This window comes from Lagenorhynchus albirostris, chromosome 14 (assembly GCF_949774975.1).
Source record: "Lagenorhynchus albirostris chromosome 14, mLagAlb1.1, whole genome shotgun sequence".
NCBI lineage: Eukaryota > Metazoa > Chordata > Mammalia > Artiodactyla > Delphinidae > Lagenorhynchus > Lagenorhynchus albirostris.
In genome coordinates this window covers 27,393,366-27,419,348 of record NC_083108.1, presented here as the reverse complement: position 1 = coordinate 27,419,348, position 25,983 = coordinate 27,393,366, and the positions used below count along the sequence as shown (strand labels likewise).

At 41.0% G+C, this 25,983-nt stretch overlaps 1 protein-coding gene across 1 annotated transcript in view; it reads right to left on the bottom strand.

Moving 5' to 3' along the window:
* The window catches only part of EPG5 (ectopic P-granules 5 autophagy tethering factor), a 127,338-nt gene that overhangs the window by 16,977 nt on the left and 84,378 nt on the right, over window positions 1-25,983 (bottom strand). The window contains exons 30-36 of the mRNA XM_060120785.1: window positions 16,305-16,499; window positions 15,080-15,293; window positions 12,053-12,201; window positions 10,921-11,122; window positions 9,163-9,235; window positions 7,687-7,790; window positions 1,670-1,845 (exon numbers count right to left, since the gene is read on the bottom strand). Of these exons, the coding sequence (XP_059976768.1) occupies window positions 1,670-1,845; window positions 7,687-7,790; window positions 9,163-9,235; window positions 10,921-11,122; window positions 12,053-12,201; window positions 15,080-15,293; window positions 16,305-16,499 (1,113 nt within the window). The remainder of the gene's footprint in view (window positions 1-1,669; window positions 1,846-7,686; window positions 7,791-9,162; window positions 9,236-10,920; window positions 11,123-12,052; window positions 12,202-15,079; window positions 15,294-16,304; window positions 16,500-25,983) is intronic.

Sequence of the window (25,983 nt, the reverse complement as noted above, 5' to 3'; positions counted from 1 at the left end):
ATTCATGTCTTCCAATTAGTACCATCATTATATCATGCTATTTGCTCATTTTCCCTTTTAGAAAATGATCTCCATCCTCCTTTATAATTTGTTCTCTATCTTCACCCTCAACCCCCTCACAAACATACTTTACTATGCCAGCAAGACTCATGCAACAGAAAGGTTCCCAGCTTCTGGGCCGGGCAAAGTCATCTATCATTAGACTAAAACTCCTAGAGATACAAAGTCTATAGCACCCCTTAATAGACCATTCTATTTAATCTGTCATATAGCTAAAGCTGCGCTCTTACTTAAACACTCTCTTACAGCTCGTTAAACAAAGGTTCAATTCCATATTCATAATGATGATGAATACCTACTTTGTGCCTGTCTCATAGTCTAAACCTAGCTATAAAATCATTCTTAACTTTGTATTTCACTAAGATGACTGTCCTCAGCTTTCCTTAGAGCTCAGCTACAGAGGAGTGGCTGACAAGAGCAGCAGTGGGTGGGGTCTCCACTTACAGCACTAAAAGACTGCAGTACATTTTACTAATTGTCATAAATAACTATGGATCTGCAGTAATTAAAGCACTTAGGGACTTCCCTGGTGGCTCAGTGGTTGGGAATCCGCCTGCCAATGCAGGGGACACGGGTTTGAGCCCTGGTCCGGGAAGATCCCACATGCCGCAGAGCAACTAAGCCCATGCACCACAACTACTGAGCCTGTGCTCTAGAGCCCACGTGCCACAACTACTGAAGCCCATGTTCCTAGAGCCCGTGCTCTGCAACAAGAGAAGCCACTGCAATGAGAAGCCCGTGCACCACAATGAAGAGTAGCCCCCGCTTGCATCAACTGGAGAAAGCCCACACACAGCAACGAAGACCCAATGCAGCCAAAAATAAACAAATAAATAATAATTTTTTTTAAAAAAAAAAGCACTTAACGTATCTCAATAATAAATGTGAATTAGGTTATGAGTAAACACAAATGAACTGGTGACTATGAACAAATAAACTGAAATGATCATAAAAAGCTAAGACAAGATTAAAGGGTTTTTTAAAACAAAAACTTAAGAACAACAGAAATGCCTGACTGGTATGCAAGTGACACTACTGTACCCGTTTTCTGACTATTGCTTCTACTGCAAAAACTCCCGCACACTTAGAGGGACTTTTTCCAGGCCATTTCAGGTCTTTTATATGATTATGATGCATTACTGGTTGTTACAATGTACTTCTGTCTCCTACAACCTAATATCCCCTTACATAACTGCTTAAAGAAACTAATGGTTTGAGTACCGATTTACATTCTACTTTAATAGAACATTTAACAAGAAGCAGTTTTAATGATACTATCCTAGAAAAACATGCATTCACAGAAACGCCAAGATTGAGTGTGACAAAGTGATTAAACTATGTATTCACATGACAATATCACCGAAGACTAGGGGATGACTATCATATTACAGACAAAAATCTTTCTCTGGGTTTTCTGTAAATGCTGTCCAGTCATCTACTAACACAGTGAAACGATGTCCATAGGATGCTGCTTTACACAAGCACTGTCTGGGCGATACAGAATTCGGGCAGGGTCCACATTGTCACCCACTGCAACTGGGCCTAAAACCCACAGTGAACAGGTTGCTCCCAAGAAGCCAGGCTGTGACATAGAGAGTGAAGGGTTTACCTTGAAGAAGGCCTCCATGAGCATCTGGTCAGGATGCAGGTCCCTCCATGGGAGTTTCTGGTAGGCACTGTGAAAAGCATACAGAATGAACTCTGGCATTTTGGGTGCTGTACATGCTTCACAATAATGTATCAGGTGTAACCGAAGGGGTCCGTCATCACCAGGCAAGAGCTTATCTAAAATTGAAAAAGAAAATATAGCTGAAGACTTTTTGGTTTATCTTTAAAACAAGTAAAAAATTAACACAAATTTGAACTAAAAGTCTAAAAACCTAACGTTCTCAATAATTACCCAGTTTCAAAGATTTTCACGTACCAGGGAAAAAAGTGATGGCAGAGCAATAATAAAGAACGGTAATTTACTTACTAGGGCGACTGGAAGGAGCAGCTGGTGTGAGGGAGATAGCAGGCGTGAACAGTTTTTCTCTAAAACTCCTAAATATATGACTTTTTAACTCAAATACACTTCCACAACCACAACCAACTCTAGGCATCCCTTCAGTCTGTTGCCTTCAGCATAAATTCAGTCTCATGCATTTGACACCTCATTCACTTGGCACCTTGGAGAAATCGAATGTTCCTCAAAAGGAAATGTTCCAGGGACTTCCCTGGTGGTGCAGTGGTTAAGAATCCGCCAGCCGGGCTTCCCTGGTGGCACAATGGTTGAGAGTCCGCCTGCCAATTCAGGGGACACGGGTTCATGCCCCGGTCCGGGAAGATCCCACATGGCGCGGAGCGGCTAGGCCCGTGAGCCATGGCCGCTGAGCCTGCGCGTCCAGAGTCTGTGCTCCGCAATGGGAGAGGCCACAACAGTGAGAGACCCGCATACCACAAAAAAAGAAAAGAAAAAAAAAGAATCCGCCTGCCAATGCAGGAGATACAAGTTCGATCCCTGGTCCGGGAAGACCCCACATGCCGCGGAGAAACTAAGCCAGCGTGCCACAACTACTGAGGCTGCGCTCTAGAACCCGTGAGCCACAACTACTGAAGCCCACATGCCTAGAGCCCGTGCTCCGCAACGAGAGAAGCCACCGCAGTGAGAAGCCCATGCGCCGCAACGAAGAGTAGCCCCCACTCGCCGCAAGTACAGAAAGCTCATGCACAACAACGAAGACCCAACACAGCCTAAATAAATAAATTTATTTAAAAAAAAAAAAAAAGGAAATGTTCCAAATGACTAAATCTTAATCCTTGGTGCAGTAAAACTAGACTGTTAACTGTCATTCAAGTAAGTCACTCTAAAACAAATTTCACACTCTTCTGTGACCTGAATCACTCAGTATTATCCTTACGAGTATCAATTACTTTAGTGCCCTCAGGAGCATTTAGTCTGAAACAAATTTTTTCAGACTTTCTGGCTCTAAGCAAAGGAATGGAATTTGGTCAAAGAAGAGAGAGCCACATACAACGAGAGCAGAAATCTGATGGGAGTTTCGCAACACTGACTTTTGAAAAATGACTAATGAGCATCAACACACGATAAGTCGACTTATCACCGCTAACATTCCTGTGCCCTCAATCCCCAGTCCTCAGGAAACAGTAACGTATGCTTTTAACAACCTTTTAAGACAGGGGTGAAGAGTAGCATTTGTTTAAATATGGATAAAAAAGATAGTTTTGTTTAAATTAGGATGGATACGTAGAAGATGTCTAGGAGGTAATCTCTTAGGACCAGACCAAGCGTCTCTAGTCCCAGCCCAGACACAAATAAGTTCTGTGACCTCAGATGAATTCATTTTGCTTTCCAGGTCCTCATTTTTTCTCATCAATAAAAACAGAGAGCTGAATCAGACGATCTCACTAAAAGGCTATAATTTAATACTTCTTCATCTTGCTGTGCACAGTTCTTCTGTTTCCTCTCTCTGAATTGAGTTGCCAATTCTTAATGTTATCTGTGTACTCTCCTATTCCTAGGCCACTTTTTTATTTGATATACACGGGCCTGTGAGAGTGCCTGCCCTTTTATACTAAGAAACTAAATAATAGCCTTTGTGACAATAATTTTATGCTGAAATATTTGTCTCACTATAAATATGTTGTGGATGGTAATATGCAGCTAGAAGTCTACCTTTCCAAAAAAAGAAAAAAAAAAAAGTGAGTGCTATTAGGATTTCATGTGTTACTCACTGAACCAATACTTTTATCAAGTAGACAACTCAGAGTACGGCACTGTCCTAAGTCTTGGGTTGGGGAGAGATAAAAAGAAGAATGTTTCTGTGCCTAGACTTTATATCTTATAACAGTGGCGGGGGGGGAGGGGGAACCGAGAGGAGATCAGATATGTAAAAAGTCAATCAAAAATACTAGATGGGGGGCTTCCCTGGTGGCGCAGTGGTTGAGAGTCCGCCTGGCAATGCAGGGGACACAGGCTCGTGCCTCGGTCTGGGAGGATCCCACATGCTGCAGAATGGCTGGGCCCGTGACCCATGGCCGCTGGGCCTGTGCGTCTGGAGCCTGTGCTCCGCGACGGGAGAGGCCACAGCAGTGAGAGGCCCGCGTACCACCAAAAAAAAAAAAACAACAACAAATACTAGATGGGGACTTCCCTGGTGGTCCAGTGGTAAAGAATCCACCTTCCAATCAGGGGACGTGGGTTCGATCCCTGGTCAGGGAACTAAGATCCCACATGCCGCGGGGCAACTGGAGAACAACTAAGCCCATGTGCTCTAGAGCCCATGCGCCACAACTAGAGAGCCCATGAGCACCGCAGCTACTGAGCCCGTGTGCTCTGGAGCCCGTGCGCCTCAACTAATGAGAAGCCCACGCACCGCAACAAAAGATCCCGCATGGTGCAACTAAGACCCGACGTAGCCAAATAAATAAATAAATATTTAAAAACAAACAAACAACCAACGCTGGATGAGGTACATCCAGACGACGGTATATTATTCAGCACTAAGAAGAAATGAGCTATCAAGTCATGAAAGACATGGAGGAACCTAAGTGCATATGCTAAGCAAAAGAAGCCCATCTGGAAAGCTGCATAATGAATGATTCTAACTATATGACATTCTAGAAAAGCTAAGACTATGCAGAAAGTAAAAGAAATCAGTGGTTGCCAAAGGCTGGGGTGGGGGAGGGATGAATAGACAGAGCACAAAGGATATTTAGGGCAGTGAAACTACTCTGTATGATACTCTGTAGACACACATCGTTATACATTTATCCAAACCCAGAGGATGTACAAGCCCCAGCATGAATCCTAATGTAAACTATGGACTTTGGGTAATAATGTGTCAGTGTAGGTTCATCGGCTATAACAAATGTACCACTCTGGTGGGGGATGGTGATAGTGGGTGGGGAGGGGGTTATGCATGCGGAGCAGGGAGGAAAGGGTATACGGAAACTCTCTGTGCTTTCTGCTCAGTTTTGCTGTGAACCTAAAACTACACTAAAAAAAAGTCTATTTTTGTATATATATAAAATATTGGATGATACATTGTTTTATATTATAACATATTATTGCTATATATATTTATACATATTATTATAATATATAGTCTATTATCTGATATGCTATCTACTATATATATTGTATATAAAATACTGGATGACATATTGTTAACTCCAGGACTCAGTGCCACATAAACACATGGTAGCCACGGGGGTGCACCACTCAGATCTCCCTTCAAACAGAACTTGCCACAGATCAGGGCACAGCACCTTTAGCACCTGAGTCGAGGCCTTCCTCCTCCCAGGTAGCCCTCAGCCAACAACTAAGCACTGACCTGGCTGCTTCTGCCCAAGGTAGGATCCTCAAAAAAGAATGTTGGCACTAGAACTCCCTAACCAGCTGGCCAATACTTTCTCAGCGCTGCCCTGCAGGCTGAGACTCTTCCTACTCTCCTTTCACGGGTGTTAGGCCTGCACCAGGGTCTGAAGGCGTTCTTTGCCCACCCTTATTCCTCTCCCTCTTATTTTCACAGGCAGTACCCCAAATAAATCTCAGCATTCTGGCTCCATCATGGCGTCTGCTTCCCAAGGATTCAAACTCCACAATGTGCTATAAAGATTTAGAGGCAGGAGAGAAATGTATGCACATGAACAGACATGCAGGAGAATATAAAGGGCCCGAGGCTTCATCCAGGTAGTGGAATCAGCATAAGCAAAGAAGTGGCAGAGGGAAGATCCAAGGACTTTTAGGGAACACTGAGTAGAGCAGTATGGCTGAATGGAATGCTTCCATAAAAAAAAACATCACATAATGTTGAAGTGCTCTGAGCCAGACACATTTGAATGCTGAGCTAAAACATTATTACATTTAAAAGTTTCTGAATAAGAATATAATAGCATACAAACAGAATTTTTGGAAAATCAATCTAGTAAATAGGCAGGAACAGAAATGAGATAGGAAGGACAGTTAGGAGGCTATTGCAAGAATCTGGGTTGGGTGGACCTAATATCCTTACAAGCCTCCCAATACAAAACATTTAGATACACTAAGTAAAATACAACAACTCTGAAAATGCACAGCTACATACATTCAGTGGAAGAAAAGAGGTCAGAGAGACTAGGAAAGCAGAGTATTAAACAGATGCGGAAGCCTCAGGTGCCCTGGGGCTGTTTGCTTATGTGGGGTTTTCAACAGCACAAGGAAACAGAAAACAAGATTTTCTAAGGACTACACCCTCACTGAAAGGGCAGATAAGGGGAGAGGGGAACGGATCTTCTCTGCCTTAGCCTGGACTGGGAGTCAGGGAGGCAAGAAAGCTGATTGTGGTAATTGAGTATGGGGTTTGATTTCATGTATCTGTGTAGTGTGAGAAACCCAAAGCCAAGGAATTACACAGAGCCAAATGGCAACAAATGCAGATCTTCTCTGGAGGCATACACCCTCATCCTAGTCCTCATGGAATTTCCACAGATAAAGTCTCTCTAAATACGGGCTCACAAGAGAAAATTAAAAAATACACAAGGAAACAAGCCTCTGAAGGAACATCAAACAGAAGCATGAGCCACCCCCGAACAGAAACTTGAGATGACGGAATTGCTGCATACAGCTCATAAAGGAAAGTAAGTATGTTTAAACATTTTAAAATAATAAAAATTGAAATTTTAAATTAAAGAAAGAAGATGCTATCAAAAAGGATCGGATAGGGACTTCCCTGGTGGCGCAGTGGTTAAGAATTCACATGCCAATGCTGGGGACAGGGGTTCGAGCCCTGGTCCGGGAAGATGCCACATGCCGCAGAGCAACTAAGCCCGCGAACCACAACTACTGAGCCTGTGTGCTACAACTATTGAAGCCCACACGCCTAGAGCCTGTGCTCCACAACAAAGATGAGCCACCGCAATGAGAAGTCAGTGCACCACAATGAAGAGTAGCCCCTGCTTGCCACAACTAGAGAAAGACCGCACACACAGCAATGAAGACCCAACACAATCAAAAATAAATAAATAAATAATTTTTTAAAAAATAAATAAATATGTTTTAAAAGGATCTGGATAAATTTTATAAACAAACATTACTTCTAGAAACTGAAATGAAAAATTCAATGGATTTTTTTTTAAAGCAGACTAGACATAGCTGAAGAGATGGAGTAAGCTGGAAGAGAGATCTCAAGAATTTTCCCAGGGGAATTCCCTGGCAGTCCAGTGCAGTAGGACTCTGCACTTTCACTGCCAAGTGTGCGGGTTCAATCCCTGGTCGGGGAACTAAGATCCCACAATCCACTCGGTGTGGTCAAAAAAAAAAGAATTTGCCCAAAATGAAGCAGAAGAAAACACACCAAAAAAGTGAAAAGTCACAGAAGATAGAATAAGGTTCACCATGGGGGAAAGACAATATTTGAAAAGAGAAAGCCATAACTGATGACACTCAGCACTACCTCCCCAAAAAGATAAGAGGTTACACACTTCACACTAAATAATTGTACGGGTGATCTTTCTTTGGTCAAAGATGACAGCCTACCAAATAAAGTAAAAGTAAATAAAGTAGAAAAGCAGAGGCAAAAGATTAACTGAATTACTTAAGGAAAAGTGAAAACTAACCAGAGACATGATATAACATCTTCCTACCTTTAAAACTCTCGTGCAATGAGTCAATGCAATCAGTGAACAACTGCACGATGCTTGAGGCCACCACAGCATCACTCTCCAGCCAGGGGTAATGTCGTTGGCTCCTTTAAATAAAAGAAACACACACTTAGAAAGGAAACACTATGATTAAATTACTGTATGTCCCAGAGTCTGGGGTTTGCCTAAGTTCTAGAAAACTCTGTGTTATGTAGCCCTAAGACACATTTAGAGCACTTTAAAAACTGTAAATTCCTGGAGGTGAATTGTAGCTTTTAATATCAATCATATAATTTTATTTACTTTCCTTCCTAACATTTATTCAATGTAATTAAGTTTCAGAAGTGTGCTATCTAAATAACTATTAAATTAACACCTTTTACAACACATCCAATTTATGCCCGTAAACCCATCCCTTGTGTATCTTGGTTACATTTCGAATGCCTTAGAAGACAGTTTTCTCTACCTAAAGCATGGGGGGTGAAAAGACATGTAAAAAAAGATGGTCAAAAATGAACAGAGAGGAAATAACCAAAGGAAAAACTCTTTATATGAAATTTTTACTTTCTGAATCTGGTATAGAAAGTTCAATATAAAAATAAATTCCAGTAGTTCTTCCTGGAAATAGACAGGAAGCCTAAATTATGGTAAGCAGTCTCATGGTCACCACAAAATCCTGAAGCTTGTGGATTGTCTAAGGATAGCCCTCTGGAAAAGCAAAGACCCAGAACTTTTTCTGTTTTCCTCAATGGGCTCTTGAAGCAGCCTGGATGATACGAACAATCTGGACATGGCGGTCAAAGCTCTACCCTGGTCCCAGTCTAGCCCTCACCAGCTGTGGGATTTGAGCAAGACATTCAAGTTTTCTGAATCTCAGGATCAGATTAATTCACACTTATGAAAACACTTTAAATACTGTGATATATATACTGTGTAATTCTTACAGAATTCTGGACCTTTTGTTTGTATGCTTTTAGAGGAAAAAAGACTCCTAAGGCAACTCCTTGCATTTGGACAGCTCAACACCTCTGTTTTAAATGCTTGTGAAATAATGCTTTCATTTAGTTGCAGAGTTCATGTTAAAAGAGCAATTCCCACCCAGTAATTTGAAAGCCAACTTAGTTCCAAAAACATAACCGATACTAGGTAAAATCAAGTTTGCCTCATATTTTGCAGTGTTATATTATCAAAACCTAATTCAGGAGAACAACATCCGTTTTTCTGAAATTAAATACCAACCTCATTCAACTTCTTTATTGTGGAAAACTGGAAATGAGTGTCCAGTTTTGCTTCAAAATCAATAGCTCTGATCAATCAGACTAACAATTCCACAAACAGAAAATGTCTTAAGTTTACTTTGTAAAGAAGCATTCTCTAAATTTAAAATCAGATCTGTGAATCATCAGCTGGACCAAAACACCATCAGAACTTTAAGTCTATAAATTTCAAAGAAATTTGAATATCAGAAAAACTATTTACCTTTCATTGTCCTCTAAAACCAGTATCCATGGCTTAAAGAGCTGGACGATTACTGAATGTAGGGATCTTAGCACTAAAACAAAGCAAAATTTTTAGAGACAAGAAACAAGCCCATCAAATGGAGATGGCCAACAGGCACATGAAAAAATGCTCAACATTGCTAATCATCAGGGAAATGCAAATCAAAACCACAATGAGATATCACCTCACACCTGTCACAATGGCTATCAGCAAAAAGAACACAAATACCAAATGTTGGTGAAGATGTGAAGAAAAGGGAACCCTTCTACACTATTGGTGGGAATGTAAATTGGTGCAGCCACTGTGGAAAACAGTATGGAGGTTTCTCAAAAAACTAAAAATAGAACTACCATATGATCCAGCTATTCCACTCCTGGGTGTATATCCAAAAAAAACAACAGCACTGGGCTTCCCTGGTGGCACAGTAGTTGAGAGTCTGCCTGCCGATGAAGGGAACATGGGTTCGTGCCCAGGTCCGGGAGTATCCCACATGCCGCGGAGCGGCTGGGCCCGTCCATGAGCCATGGCCACTGAGCCTGCGCGTCCGGAGCCTGTGCTCCGCAACGGGAGAGGCCACAACAGTGAGAGGCCCGCGTACCGCAAAAAAAAAACAAAAAAACAAAAAGCACTAATTCGAAAAGATACTATGCACCCCAATGTTCATAGCAGCATTATTTAAAATTGCCAAGATATGGAAGCAACCTAGGTGTCCCTCAACAGATGAATGGATAAAGAAGATGTGGCATACACACACACACACACACACACACACATACACACACACACATATACACACAATAAAAAAGAATGAAAATTTTCCATATGCAGCAACATATGGAGGGTTTGGAGGGCATTATGCTAAGTGAAATAAGTCAGACTGAGAAAGACAAATACTATATGATACCACTTATACGTGGAATCTAAAAAATAAACCAGTGAATATAACAAAAAAGAAGCAGACTCACAGATATAGGGAACAAACTAGTGGTTACCGTGGGGAAAGGGAAGGGGGAGGGGCAATATAAGGGTAGGGGATTAAGAGGTACAAACTATTAGGTATAAAATAAGCTATAGAGATATATTGTACAACACAGGGAATATAGCCAATATTTTATAATAACTATAAATGGAGTATAACCTTTAAAAATTGTGAGTCACTATATTATACACCTGTTACTTATATAATATTGTACATCAACTATACTTCAATTAAGAAAAATTAAGTCCACCCTTTGTCAAGATCATTGATAACTATATAGAAAATCTTCTTCTTATCATCTGTATATTCATAAACCTATGGTGATATACAAACAACATATTTAATATAACTAAACATGTTTCAGTTTTCATTTGCTGCAATGAAATTCCTTAAATTGAAGAAGTTTTATTATAACACAATATCATGGACAATTTTATAACATGCATTTTTTAAAAATAAAAACTTAAACATTCTTAATGTGATAAATAATAGGAAGAAAGAGCTGGAGACTGAAACCTATCTCTTTGTACTTCACCTTACAAAGGAGAGGCAGAAACAAGCTGAAGCAAGCACCCACTGGTAAGTGAATATAGGTATGACACATATATGGGTTCACACTTGTACTGTGTATTTCCTATTTCTTCTTCATGACACTCAGATATACAGATTTATCACCAAGTTTTAAATCTCTTAATGTGTCTATTCAAGTCTCTTCTAATGGAAGGTCAGAACACCACGTTGCACTAAAGGCATATTACCTGTTTTGCTGCTGGCAGATGGATCTTGGGCCAAGCAGGCCATTTCTGAGTCAAGCAGTCTTTTTACAAGGTAGCCCAAGAGTGTCTTCATATCTGCCATGTAAGGACTCCATTTTGAGAATAAACCAAAACTTTTAAAGTCCAACGTGGATAACCGAAGCTTATAAAAAAAGTTTGAGAGCCACTGTATAGTCTCCATTACCTGGAAAAGAATGACCAGTTTAAAAAATGCTTACTGAATATCTACTTTCAGTAGAATACTACAGTAGACTGTGACGGAGGGCTTTGACTTTGTAATCGAGTTGCAAAGGTATATAGCATATGAAAAGTAAATCAGCAGATTTCAAACTCCTTTTCTAAAGCAAAGGAACCATTTCTTCAACTAAATTCATGTGGACCCACATCATATAAAATTGATGAAGCTGAGAGCTCTGTGGGACACTGCGTGAAAACCTGTTCGAAGGAGCCGGTGAAGCAGGAGGGCTAAGGCGGGGAGGCAAGGTACACACAGGGGCTGGTGCTGGGCTGTTCCTGAACAGAGTGGCAAGAATCAGATCTGAGGCATGAGAGAAAGCTGATCCAGCCACAGGAGGCGGGTGGGGGTAGAGGGAATGGGAGATGACTGACAAAGGAAAACACAGGGCTCTTAGAGATAAAAGGTGCTTTGTTAGATATAAATTTTAAATGTGTTCCAGTTTTTTAAAAAACATATAGGGCTTCCCTGGTGGCGCAGTAGTTAAGAATCCTCCCACCAATGTCGGGGACACAGGTTCAATCCCTGGTCCAGGAAGATCCCACATGCCACAGAGAAACTAAGCCCGTGCTCCACAACTACTGAAGCCTGTGTGCCACAGAGCCCTCAGGCTGCAACTACTGAACCCGTGTGCCGCAACTACTGAAGCCTGCGCACCTAGAGCCCGTGCTCCGCAACAAGAGAAGCCACCGCAATGAGAAGCCCGCACACCGCAAGGAAGAGTAGCCCCCGCTCGCTGCAACTAGAGAAAGCCCGAGCGTGCAACAAAGACCCAATGCAGCCAAGAAAAAAAAATTTTTTTAATAAATTAATTTAAAAAAACTACAAAGGAAATGGAAAAGAAATGCACAAAAATTTCAGAGACCAAGAGCTACACACCTGCTTGTCTGACAAGAGAACATCCGGAGAGCTTTGAAGCACCGAGGTCTCAGCAGAAGCTGCCCCCTGCTGGCAGCCTGGGGCGCAGCAGCCCAGGGCTCTTAGGGTGGCTTTCCAACACTCAGGGCTCAGCAGCTGCTCAGCAGAGCCTTACCAGGCAGGGACAGAGGACAGCATGTCAGCATCCTTCACAAACTAACTTTCAACTTGAATCAAAGAACACATGTACTTTACAAATGAATGAGTATTAAATAAAAATCCAAAACAAATTCATAAAGATCTGTGGTGCAATGTTCATTGCGGCTCTATTTACAATAGCCAGGACATGGAAGTAACCTGTCCTGAATGGATAAAGAAGATGTGGCACATATATACAATGCAATATTACTCCTCCATAAAAAGGAATGAAATTGAGTTATTTGTAGTGATGTAGATCGACCTAGAGTCTGTCATACAGAGTGAAGTAAGTCAGAAAGAGAAAAACAAATACCGTATGCTAACACATATATATGGAATCTAAAAAAAAAAAAAAAATGGTCATGAAGAGCCTAGGCGCAAGATGGGAATAAAGACGCACACCTACTAGAAAATGGACTTGAGGACATGGGGAGGGGGAAGGGTAAGCTGGGACAAAGTGAGAGAGTGGTAGTGTATATATGACATACGTACACTACCAAATGTAAAATAGATAGCTAGTGGGAAGCAGTCGCATAGCACAGGGAGATCAGCTCGGTGCTTTGTGAGCAGCTAGAAGGGTGGGATAGGGAGGGTGGGAGGGAGGGAGATGCAACAGGGAAGAGATATGGGGATATATGTATATGTATAACTGATTCACTTCGTTATAAAGCAGAAACCAACACACCATTGTAAAGCAATTATACTCCAATAAAAACGTTAAAAAAAAAAAAAAAAGATCTGTGGTGAAGAGACCAAAGTTAAGAGAACCTATTGAAAGATCTGTCCACATGGACACTTGACTTTCCGTACTCTTGGTAACCCTACTGGTAGTGAGCACAGCCGAGCCATCTGAGCTGGAATCTGGGGGTGGGGAGGGGACTCCCACCTACCACCCCCTGACTGGGGAATGGTAAAGGTGCCATTTTCCTGGCTGGACAATGTGAGAGAGACAACAAAGGACCCATGGTGCAGAATGCAACTGCAGAGTCTAGGCTCTATTCAGAAGGAGTCTCTTACTCGCCCCTAAAAGTCCACTCCTACACCAGGCAAAACCTAAAGCAACACAGAAACAGTATGCAAAAGTAGAGACTACCAACCAGCACTCTGCTACCTGCAAAACTGACTTCCCAGAGGACAGGAATTATACGCCCTCAGGTCCTTTCCCCCCAGAGGTGGCACAAGGATCAACTAGGACAACAGTGGCTCATAGGGGCTGGTCTAAGGGGAAGGATGATGAGGTCAGCTGCACTAGTGCGTGGGAGGTACCTAGGGGACAGTGAAGGGTCTGTGTCCCAATAGCTACTGCGGTCTGGATCTTAGGGCAGAGGCCTAGAACACAGCTACAGGTGTGGAGTCATGCATGCCTAGAAGATGTCAGTGAAGCCAGGGAAAACTGCAATGGGCTCACCCACGGCAAATCAGACGAGTAAAGGAGGAAGCCCTGGGAACACCGATAGGGTGGCCAGGGAGGGATGGAAACCAGGAGGCTGGAGGTTATGGAATCTGACAGAGATGGTAGTGTTTTCTTAAGCCTGTAACTGAATTACTTTTCCTGGGAAATAAAATTTTCCTGCTAAATCCAAGTCAATGGTTGCCTATATAAACAATTTATAATCTCTTTAAAAGGTTTCAGGGAAAAAACCCACAATATATGCTTAACCAGTTTTGAAAATTTAGGGCAAAACTTAGCTATGCAAATATGCATTAAAAATTATACAAGTAGGGCTTCCCTGGTGGCACAGTGGTTGAGAGTCCGCCTGCTGATGCAGGGGACACGGGTTCGTGCCCCGGTCCGGGAAGATCCCACATGCCGCAGAGCGGCTAGGCCCGTGAGCCATGGCCGCTGAGGCTGCGCGTCCGGAGTCTGTGCTCCGCAACGGGAGAAGCCACAACAGTGAGAGGCCCGCGTACCGCAAAAAAAAAAAAAATTATACAAGTACATTTCCCTACCACCATTCTCCACGCACCCTGCAACTTGCCTCTATAGGAAACAATGAATGTTTTGTAGTGCTTTGAAAATGAGACCATACATTTCAGTATTCTTCAGGTAGTCCAATACGTAAGATCATTAACTTATTCATTACACTATTTCTATGATGTAACACAAAGATTTGACATAAAGCAAAATTTAGTTTTCCATTACATCTATAAACAGTATGAAGTTTACATGAAAAAAAGTAAATACTATCTCATTTTTCAAATTTCAATAAAATTCCTGCCTAGTGAAATTTCAAAAATAAAAAAGCCTACACTCTTTATTTCTCCTCTGATCTCCAACACTGATGGAAAACTGCAGGAGGGGGACAGAAACAGTGGGAATTTGGAAAATTTAATGCTGCTCTCTTTCTCTTGGATAATATAAATACAGCATATCATTATACAGGGATAAAATTCATTTGCAAAAAACAAGAGTCAAAAAATTAGGGGGGAAAAAGACTAAATTTATCCACCATTTTGGAATTATAGAGAAACCAACCGGCATATTAAGCATACTGTAAAGGAGCAACTTCCTCCTCTTCCCAAATCTATAGTCACCAGGGTAAGCAAGCCCACCCCAGTTCAGGACAGCTGCAAAGTCAAGGTAAACAGGTGGGTGCACGACTCCAACCCCAATGTCTAAGAGCTGTCTTGCCCAATTAGGGTCCATTCTGACATTTAGGACAATAACTGACCATTTTTACAGACAGCAACCTTTTGGGCATTGTTCATTGAGCACTTTGGGTGAAGATTAGTGATTCTAAACTCCTGCATACTTGCATTATTTTTACATTTTTGGATGACATCTGTAGAATGGTAAATGTCATATTAAACATTCACTGTGATCTAATCAGTCACAATTAAGGCACTTACTTTGCATCAGCAGCCTCAGAATGTCACTGTACTGGTCAGGGAACTGGTAGAGAAGAAGGTAAGTCCAGTGCTTACAGAAAAGATTAAATGGCATCAAAATATCTTCATCTGGTTCAAGGCCCCAGGCAGTAAGTGCCAAATGAATGGACTCCAGAAGCCTGGTACGATCAGACAGAGGAGGTTTAGTGGCGTTTAACCATTGCTTAAGATCGAACTAAAAAGAAAAGGAAATAAGAAGTTTTATTTATACTAGAAAATTAATTGAAATAGAGCAAATTGTGTGCAAATTTAGTTTGAAAGTCAAAGCTTACCTAGCATTTAGCTTTTTATAAAGATTCAAACTAAAATTTATATACTTAAAAGAATCTAGGCAGTTCAGTAACTGACGGTACCATTATGCCTCCATCTATACTTCAGTCTCTGGGATTGCAGAGGCAGTTTTCTCAGCCCTGCATACTTTTTTGCAATTTAAAAATCTTGTTGGTAAGTTTTCCCTACAACACAAGGATCAGAACTTTGTAGTTCTTCTTCACTGGTCATAGTGCCACAAACAAGCGGCCACTTTATGGAACTATCTCCATCTAATGGCCATGTTTCAAAGAGTGCATCAGTTAGTGAAAATTCAGAGTATTGATATCACCTTCCAGAATCCCAAACTATAAAACATGGTCTCCCCCATTACAAACTGATATCAGTCTCCAGGTCCTAAAAAATGCCCAGGTTTTATGACTCATAGATGTCAGAGAAGTACAACTGAAGGCAAAATAGCTAAGGCTCTGAAATTCTCAACTGGTTAAGTAAATTCATTGCCTTGGTCTGAGTTAATATTCTATTAGGAATAAAACAAAGGCAATTTGCTTAGATTGGGCTTATTCTAAATATGAGAGACTCTGACATGTTACAACTCAATTATCAAACACAATTAAGGCATACATTCAAAAGAAGGATGTACTAAATTATTACTATGAATATTTCAAAACTGTATGAAGTTTTTAAAGAGAGTTTGGGAGCTGGTCCTTTTTATACTACATGAGTAAGACTGTCCTATATAACAGAATCAGCGCCCCCAGAAGCAGCAGCTCTGGGATGCTATTTGAAGATGATATCAAATGAGAAAACGGCCTGTCAGTCTCCAGTCCACCTGGAGACACAGCTCCGAGGGAGCTGGGAAACAACAGCAGTATCTACATTTCAATGACAACATCAGGATTGAATGACAGCTCACCTTGGTCAGCAGCATGAAAATCATATCACTGTTGTCCTCACTCAGAAACTTCACCACCTTCTCATACAGCTGTATGAACTCCGCAGGCGTAGCGTTGGGAGTAAAGAAAGGTGACAAGAGAGAGCAGAGCCTTCTGTTCTTCAGAATGGTCTGAAGGACTTTTCTGCATTCTGATTTAGTGCCACTTATAAACACCTTGAAAGAATTAAAAAGGGAAAATGTCACTATATTCTCCCCTCCCCAACTTTTACTTAAGCACCCAAGTTTTAAGGAATAGTACATAAGGCAAATAGAATTTTTTCTAAATAAGAATAAGAAACAATCAAAAGAAATGTAAAATCAACATCGATAAGCCTGTCACTTCCAATGTAAGTGATATTAAATATTCTGGATAATCCATTCATTTCATTTGGACACACCAAAGAAAATGTTTAAAAGATTAAAATATTGGGATAATCTGAATCTGGAAATTTGCAATGTACCCACCATGACTGCTAAGTATTCAAAGTGATTCTGCATTACGTCAAGAAAAAAAACCTTCTAGGTTACACATTTTATTGAGATGTGCTTTTAATACTTTTCAAAAGCTAATTTTTACAACTAATATACACTCAAGATAACCTCACCTTCTTGTAACTTGGTTCTAATGTTTAAAAGTACTAGAATATAAGTGAATATTTAAATAACCTCAGAGTCAGGAAAGCTTTGATAAGCTTGACCAGAGGCAGAAATAATAAAGGACAAGACTGATAGATTTGAATATATAAAATTTTTACTTCAATAAGGCAAAAATCATCATAAAATTAAAGAAAAATGACAAAGGAGAAAAATTATACCACATTCCAGATACCAGGTTAGCACTCTGAGGAGCTCTTTCAAAACAAGAAACTCACCAGCAGAAAACGTGCAAAGGACAATACCAGAAAAATCACACACAAAAATTATTAAACAGCCAATAATCATTTGCAAAGTCAGGCAATTGAACAAGTACTTAAAGAAATACAACTTAAAATAATCACAAAGTACCACTTCCCCTATTAGATTAGCAAGATTTATAAAGAATGATCATTCCTAATGTTAGTTCTAATATGGAGAATAATAAACTCAAACCCTGCTATTATAATGTAAATAGGTACAAACTTCCCAGGAGGAGAGTATAACAATATACATCAAATGCTAATCCTTTTGACATAGCAATCATACTTCTAGGAAATTATTCTAGGAAAAATAGCACAATAATTTCACAAAGATATGTAAGAATATTTAGCTCAGGCTTACTGTAGCAAAACAACCAACCTACATAAATATTCATCCAGAGGGCACTGGCTCAATACATTACAATATATCTATACCATGGAACACTATATATTAAATACCATGATATAGGTCTGTATTTATTATCAAGAATAATGTCTAAAACATGAGTTTGAATGAAAAAAGCAGGTTATAAAACAGCATGTGCTAGTTATTAACTGTGTATTTTTACATATACACACATAAACTAATAGACATAGATACACAAGATAAACTATAATGAAATGTTAGCTATGTAACCAATATCTCCAGGAGATGAGGACTGTGAGAAATTTTTCTTTATACTTTTTTCTAACATCTTTATTGAAGTGTAATTGCTTTACAGTGTTGTGATAGTTTCTGCTATATAACAAAGTGAATCAGCTATATACATATGTAAACCCCCATATGTCCTCCCTCTTGCAAATCCCTCCCACCCTCCCTACCCCACCCCTCTAGGTGGTCACAAAGCACAGAGCTGATCTCCCTGTGCTATGAAGCTGCTTCCCACTAGCTATCTATTTTGCATTTGGTAGTGTATATATGCCAATGCTACTCTCTCACTTTGTCCCAGCTTACTATTCCCCCTCCCCGTGTCCTCAAGTCCATTCTCTATGCCTGTGTCTTTATTCCTGTCCTGCCCTTAGATTCATCAGAACCATTTTTTTTTTTTTAGATTCTATATGTGTTAGCATATGGTATTTGTTTTTCTCTTTCTGACTTACTTTACTCTGTATGACAGACTCTAGGTCCATCCACCTCACTACAAATGACTCAATTTCATTTCTTTTTATGGCTGAGTAATATTCTACTGTATATATGGGCCACAGCTTCTTTATCCATTCATCTGTCAATGGACACTTAGGTTGCTTCCATGTGCCGGCTACTGTAAATAGTGCTGCGATGAACATTGTGGCACATGATTCTTTTTGAAATATGCTTTTCTCAGGGTATATGCCCAGTAGTGGGATTGCTGGGTCATATGGTAGTTCTCTTCTTAGTTTTTTAAGGAACCTCTATACTGTTCTCCATAGTGGCTGTATCAATTTACATTCCCAACAACAGTACAAGAGGGTTCCCTTTTCTCCACACCCTCTCCAGCATTTACTGTTTGTAGATTTTTTGATGATGGCCATTCTAACTGGTGTGAGGTGATACCTCATTGTAGTTTTGATTTGCATTTCTCTACTGATTAGTGATGTTGAGCATCTTTTCATGTGTTTGTTGGCAATCTGTATATCTTCTTTGGAGAAATGTTTATTTAGGTCTTCTGCCCATTTTTGGATTGGGTTGTTTGTTTTTTTGATATTGATCTGCATGTATATTTTGGAGATAATCCTTTGTCAGTTGCTTCATTTGCAAATATTTTCTCCCATTCTGAGGGTTGTCGTTTCGTTTTTATGGTTTCCTTTGCTGCGTAAAAGCTTTAAGTTTCATTAGGTCCCATTTGTTTATTTTTGTTTCTATTTCCATTTCTCTAGGAGGTGGGTCAAAAAGGATCTTGCTGTGATTTATGTCATAGAGTGTTCTACGTATGTTTTACTCTAAGAGTTTTATAGTATCTGGCCTTACATTTAGGTCTTTAATCTATTTTGAGTTTATTTTTGTGTATGGTGTTAGGAAGTTTTCCAATTTCATTCTTTTACATGTAGCTGTTTTCCCAACACCACTTATTGAAGAGGCTGTCTTTTCTCCATTGTATACTCTTGCCTCCTTTATCAAAAATAAGGTGACCATATGTGTGTGGGTTTATCTCTGCACTTTCTATCCTGTTCCACTGATCTATATTTCTGTTTTTGTGCCAGTACCATACTGTCTTGATTAGTGTAGCTTTGTACTATAGTCTGAAGTCAGGGAGCCTGATTCCTCCAGCTCCATTTTTCGTTCTCAAGATTGTTTTGGCTATTCGGGGTCTTTTGTGTTTCCATACAAATTGTGAAATTTTTTGTTGTAGTTCGGTGAAAAATGCCATTGGTAGTTTGATAGGGAATGCACTGAATCTGCAGATTGCTTTGGGTAGTACAGTCATTTTCACAATGTTGATTCTTCTAATTCAAGAACATAGTATATCTCTCCGTTTGTATAATCTTTAGTTTCTTTCATCAGTGTCTTATAGTTCTCTGCATAAAGGTCTTTTGTCTCCTTAGCTAGGTTTATTCCTAGGTATTTTATTCTTTTTGTTGCAATGGTAAATGGGAGTGTTTCCATAATTTCTCTTTCAGATTTTTCATCATCAGTGTATAGGAATCAAAGGGATTTCTGTGCATTAATTTTGTATCCTGCTACTCTACCAAATTCATTGATTAGCTCTAGCAGTTTTCTGGTAGCATCTTTAGGATTCTCTATGTATAGGTATCATGTCATCTGCAAACAGTGACACCTTTACTTCTTTTCTGATTTGGATTCATTTATTTATTTTTCTTCTCTGATTGCTGTGGCTAACACTTCCCAAACTATGTTGAATAATAATGGTGAGAGTGGGCAACCTTGTCTTGTTCTTGATCTTAGAGGAAATGGTTTCAGTTTTTCACCATTAAGAACGATGTTGGGGCTTCCCTGGTGGCGCAGTGGTTGAGAGACTGCCTGCTGATGCGGGGGACGTGGGTTCGTGCCCCAGTCCGGGAGGATCCCACATGCCGCAGAGCGGCTGGGCCCGTGAGTCATGGCCACTGAGCCTGTGCATCCGGAGCCTGTGCTCTGCAGCAGGAGAGGCCGCAGCAGTGAGAGGCCCGCATACCGCAAAAAAAAAAAAAAAATGTTGGCTGTGTGTTTGTCCTATATGGTCTTTATTATGCTGAGCTAGGTTCCCTCTATGCCTACTTTCTGAAGAGTTTTTACCATAAATGGGTGTTGAATTTTGTCAAAAGCTTTTCCTGCATCTATTGAGATTATTATATGGTTTTTATCCTTCAATTTGTTAATATGGTGTATCACATTGATTGATTTGCATATATTGAAGAATCCTTGCATTACTGGGATAAACTCCACTTGATCATGGTGTTTGATCCTTTTAATGTGCTGTTGAATTCTGTTTGCTAATATTTTGTTGAGGATTTCTACACCTATGTTCAGAGATATTGGCCTGCAGTTTTCCTTTTTTTTTTTTTTTTTTTTTTGTGGTACGCAGGCCTCTCACTGTTGCGGCCTCTCCCGTTGCGGAGCACAGGCACCGGACGCACAGGCTCAGTGGCCATGGCTCACAGGCCCAGCTGTTCCACGGCATGTGGGATCCTCTCGGACCGGGGCACGAACCCGCGTCCCCTGCGTCAGCAGGCGGACTCTCAACCACTGCGCCACCAGGGAAGCCCCTGCAGTTTTCCTTTTATGCAACATCTTTGTCTGGTTTTGGTATCAGGGTGATGGTGGCCTCATAGAATGAGTTTGCGAGTGTTCCTCCTTCTGCTATATTTTGGAAGAGTTTGAGAAGGATAGGTGTTAGATCTTCTCTAAATGTTTGATAGAATTTGTCTGTGAAGCCATCTGGTCCTGGACTTTTGTTTGTTGGAAGATTTTTTTTTTTTCTTTTTCTTTTTTTCTTCTTCTTTTTTTTTTTTTTTTTGCTGTAAGCGGGCCTCTCACTGTTGTGGCCTCTCCTGTTGCGGAGCACAAGCTCCAGACGCGCAGGCTCAGTGGCCATGGCTCACGGGCCCAGCCGCTCCTAGGCATGTGGGATCTTCCCGGACCGGGGCATGAACCCATGTCCCTTGCATCGGCAGGGGGACTCTCAACCACTGCGCCACCAGGGAAGCCCTGTTGGAAGATTTTTAATCACAGTTTCAATTTCAGTGCTTGTGATTGGTCTGTTTATATTTTCTATTTCTTCCTGGTTCAGTCTCAGAAGGTTGTGCTTTTCTAAGAATTTGTCCATTTCTTCCAGGTTGTCCGTTTTATTGGCAGATAGTTGCTTGTAGTAATCTCTCATGATCCTTTGTATTTCTGCAGTGTCAGTTGTTACTTCTCCTTTTTCATTTCTAATTCTACTGATTTGAGTCTTCTCCCTTTTTTCTTGATGAGTCTGGCTAATGGTTTATCAATTTTGTTAATCTTCTCAAAGAACCAGCTTTTAGTTTTATTGATCTTTGCTATTGTTTCCTTCATTTGTTTTTCATGTATTTCTGATCTGATCTTTATGATTTCTTTCCTTCTGCTAACTTTGGGTTTTTTTGGTTCTTCTTTCTCTGATTGCTTTAGGTGTAAGGTTAGGTTGTTTGAGATTTTTCTTGTGTCTCAAGGTACCACTGTATTGCTATAAACTTCCCTCTTAGAACTGCTTGTGCTGCATCCCATTGGTTTTAGGTCGTCGTGTTTTCGTTGTCATTTGTCTCTAGGTAATTTTTGATTTCCTCTTTGATTTCTTCAGTGATCGCTTGGTTATTTAGTAGCATATTGTATAGCCTCCCTGTGTTTGTATTTTTTACAGTTTCTTTTCCTGTAATTGATATCTAGTCTCAGAGCATTGTGGTCAGAAAAGATATCTGATACGAGTTCAATTTTATTAAACTTACCAAGGCTTCATTTGTGACCCAAGATATGGTCTGTCCTGAAGAACATTCCATGAGTACTTGAGAAGAAAGTGTATTCTGTTGTTTTTGGATGGAATGTCCTATAAATATCAATTAAGTCCATCTTCTTTAATGTGTCATTTCAAGCTTGTGTTTCCTTATTTATTTTCATTTTGGATGATCTGTCCATTGCTGAAAGTTGGGTGTTAAAGTCCCCTACTATGATTGTGTTACTGTTGATTTCCCCTCTTATGGCTGTTAGCATTTGCCTTATGTATTGAGGTGCTACTATGTTGGGTGCATAACTATTTACAATTGTTATATCTTCTTCTTGAATTGATCCCTTGATCATTATGTAATGTCCTTCTTTGTCTCTTGTAATAGTCTTTATTTTAAAGTCTGTTTGGCCTGATATGAGAATTGCTACTCAGCTTTCTTTTGATTTCCATTTGCATGGAATATCTTTTTCCATCCCCTCACTTTCAGTCTGTATGTGTCCCTAGGTCTGAAGTGGGTCTCTTGTAGACAGCATATGTACAGGTCTTGCTTTTGTATCCATTCATACAGTCTATGTCTTTTGGTTGGAGCATTTAATCCACTTACATTTAAGGTAATTAGCAATATGTATGTTCCTATTACCATTTTCTTAATTGTTCTGGGTTTGTTTTTGTAGGTCTTTTCTTTCTCTTGTGTTTCTTGCCTAGAGAAGTTCCTTTAGCATTTGTTGTAAAGCTGGTTTGGTGGTGCTGAATTCTCTTAGCTTTTGCTTATCTGTAAAGGTTTTAATTTCTCCATCAAATCTGAATGAGATCCTTGCTGGGTGGAGTAATCTTGGTTGTAGGTTTTTCCCTTTCATCACTTTAAATATGTCCTGCCATTCCCTTCTTGCTTGCAGAGTTTCTGCTGAAAGATCTGCTGTTAACCTTACGGGGATTCCCTTGTATGTTATTTGTTGCTCTTCCCTTGCTGCTTTTAATATTTTTTCTTTGTATTTAATTTTTGATAGCTTGATTAATATGTGTCTTGGTGTGTTTCTCTTTGGGTTTATCCTGTATGGGACTCTGTGCTTCCTGGACTTCATTGACTATTTCCTTTCCCATGTTAGGGAAATTTTCAACTATAATCTCTTCAAATATTTTCTCAGACCCTTTCTTTTTCTCTTCTTCTTCTGGGACCCCTATAATTCGAATGTTGGTGCGTTTGATGCTGTCCCAGAGGTCTCTGAGACCGTCCTCAACTCTTTTCATTCTTTTTTCTTTATTCTGTTCCCTGGCAGTTATTTCCACCATTTTATCTTCCAGCTCACTTATCTGTTCGTCTGCCTCAGTTATTCTGTTATTGATTCCTTCTAGAGTATTTTTAACTTCAGTAATTGTGTTGTTCATCATTGATTGTTTGCTCTTTAGTTCTTCTAGGTCCTTGTTAAATGTTTCTTATATTTTCTCCATTCTGTTTCCAAGATTTTGGATCACCTTTACTATCATTACTCTGAATTCTTTTTCAGGTAGGTTACCTATTTCATCTTCATTTATTTGGTCTTGTAGGTTTTTACCCTGCTCCTTCGTCTGTAACATATTTATTTGTTGTTTCTTTGTTTTTGTTTTTTTTTGATGGGTGGTGCTATGTTCCTGTCTTATTGGTTGTTTGGCCTGAGACGTCCAGTACTGGAGTTTGCAGGCAGTTGGATAGAGCCGGGTCTTGGTGCTGAGATGAGGACCTCCATGAGGCCTCACCCCGATTGATATTCCCTGAGGTCTGAGGTTCTCTGTTAGTCCAGTGGTTTGGACTTGGAGCTCCCACCACAGGAGCTCGGGCCTGACCTCCAGCCTGGGAACCAAGATCCCACAAGCTTCGTGGAGCAGTAAGAAAGAAAAATAGGAGGAGTACAATATCAAAGAATCAAAAACAAAACAGAATTAGAAAGACAAAAATTATATTAGGAAAAATAAAACTATAACTGAAACAACTGCAACAAGGTAAAATAAAACCACAACAGAAGAAAGAAGAAAAAAAACTAAAAAAAAAAAAGAAGGGTGGGGGCAGGGGGGAGGGGGGAAACAAGCCAAAGGAGAGAATAACAAAGTATAAAGAATAAAAGAAAAATAGAAAAATGAAAGATTTATTAGGAAAAATAAGAATATAAAAGAATCAACAGAACCCCAATCTAAAAGAGGAAAAAAGGAAAAAAAAAAAAAAAAGCCTTGGCTATGGGGGCAGAGTTTAGGCAGGGTGGAATTTAGGCAGGGGTGGGGTTTAGGGTGGGGCGGGACCTAGGCAGGTGGGACGTGACGTTTGAGCATGGGGCGGGGCCTAGGCTCAGGATCCATGCAGCCAGAAAAGGCCTTGGGGGTGGGGCCTATGTGGGGCGACATTCAAGCGTGGGGCGGGGCCTCTGCTCAGGACCTGCGCAGAAGGGGAGAGGCAGCACGTGAAACGGAGGGCCTGTGGAGTGTGGAGTTCCGGGGTTTGTAGGTGGGGCCCTGGGTGAGGGTGTGTGGGTGGAGTTTAGGCCCAGAGCGTTGAAGGGTTTCTCCAAGTGTAGAGGTGGGGTCCTGGGTGGGGGTGTAGGGGCGGGGCTTGGGCTCTGCACAGCAGGAGGGAGGCTCCGAGGGCAAGAGGATTAGGCCCGGGAGCCCAACAGGCTTTCCGGTGCCTAAGTGGACAGGGAAAGCGCTGGCCCCGTTCCCTTCCATTCCTTCATGCCCCTCCCCCACCATCTCCCCCAGGGTGGCCCCCATCGCCACTGGACCCCTAACCGTGGGTGGGTCCCACTGGGTGTAGGAACTCCTCCCCTCCCCCAGTCACCCCTCAGGGATGCCGATCCCGGAGGTCTGGCCTTTACTTTTGCTCCCCCTTCCCTCCCTCTCACTCCCTCAGGACCCGCGTGGCTGGAGGGGGCCTAGGTGAGCAGAAGATCAGGCCCGGGATCTCAGCAGGTTCCTGGGGACCTAAGTGGGCAGGGGAAACCTGGCCACGCTCCCTTTGGATCCTCTGCCCTCCCAATCATTCTCCAATTCCCCCCTTTCCCCTCCCCCAGCCACCCCTCAGGGACACCACTCCCGTCCCACCTCCACTTCTCCTCCCCCTGCACTCCCCCCACGTCCCATGTCCTACCCAGTCACTGGGGCTTCCTCCCGTCCCCTTAGGTGTCCATGGTCCCCCTCTGGTGCCTGGTAGGTGCCCTAGTTGTAAGGAGACGCAAATTCCACATCCTCCTAGAACACCATCTTGACTCCGCCCCCTCTTTATACTTTTTATGCTGTCAGTATTGCTTACAATAAGCACTCAACAATTTTATAATCAGGCAAAAATCTATTCTAAAACATCTATTTTAATATCTGCTCAGTATCACCTCCCTAAAAGTATCCAATAAATAGGTACTTACTTAATTGAATTTGGGTGAGAGTACATGATTAATTAGTATTTATATGTTTTCCAGCAAGTGGCATTTCTTGCTTTTATGACACACTTCATAATCTGCATGGATACAATGCCCTTGCCCTTGTTAAATATCCATATATTTAACAGTAAGTCAAATAAGTAAATAAATGGTGACTAGCAACTGGGAGGCAGCAATGGACAGGTGGAGCAAGCACGGAATGTTGAGTCAGAAGACCTGGGGTCACTCTCAGCTCCAGCACTCACCAGCTGTACTCCTTAGGCAAGTCACTTAATCTTTTAGAGACCAGTTTTCTCATCTTTAAGATGGGAATGCTATCAATCACACAGAGTCACTGTGAGGGTGAAATAAAATAATGAATCAAAAAGAATTTTACAAACAATAAAGAGCTTTGGTAATACCACTGTTACCAGAAACAGCATAAGATAGAATCTGATGTCTCCCCAGAGACTTACATATATTAATAATTTAATATCTCTTGTAT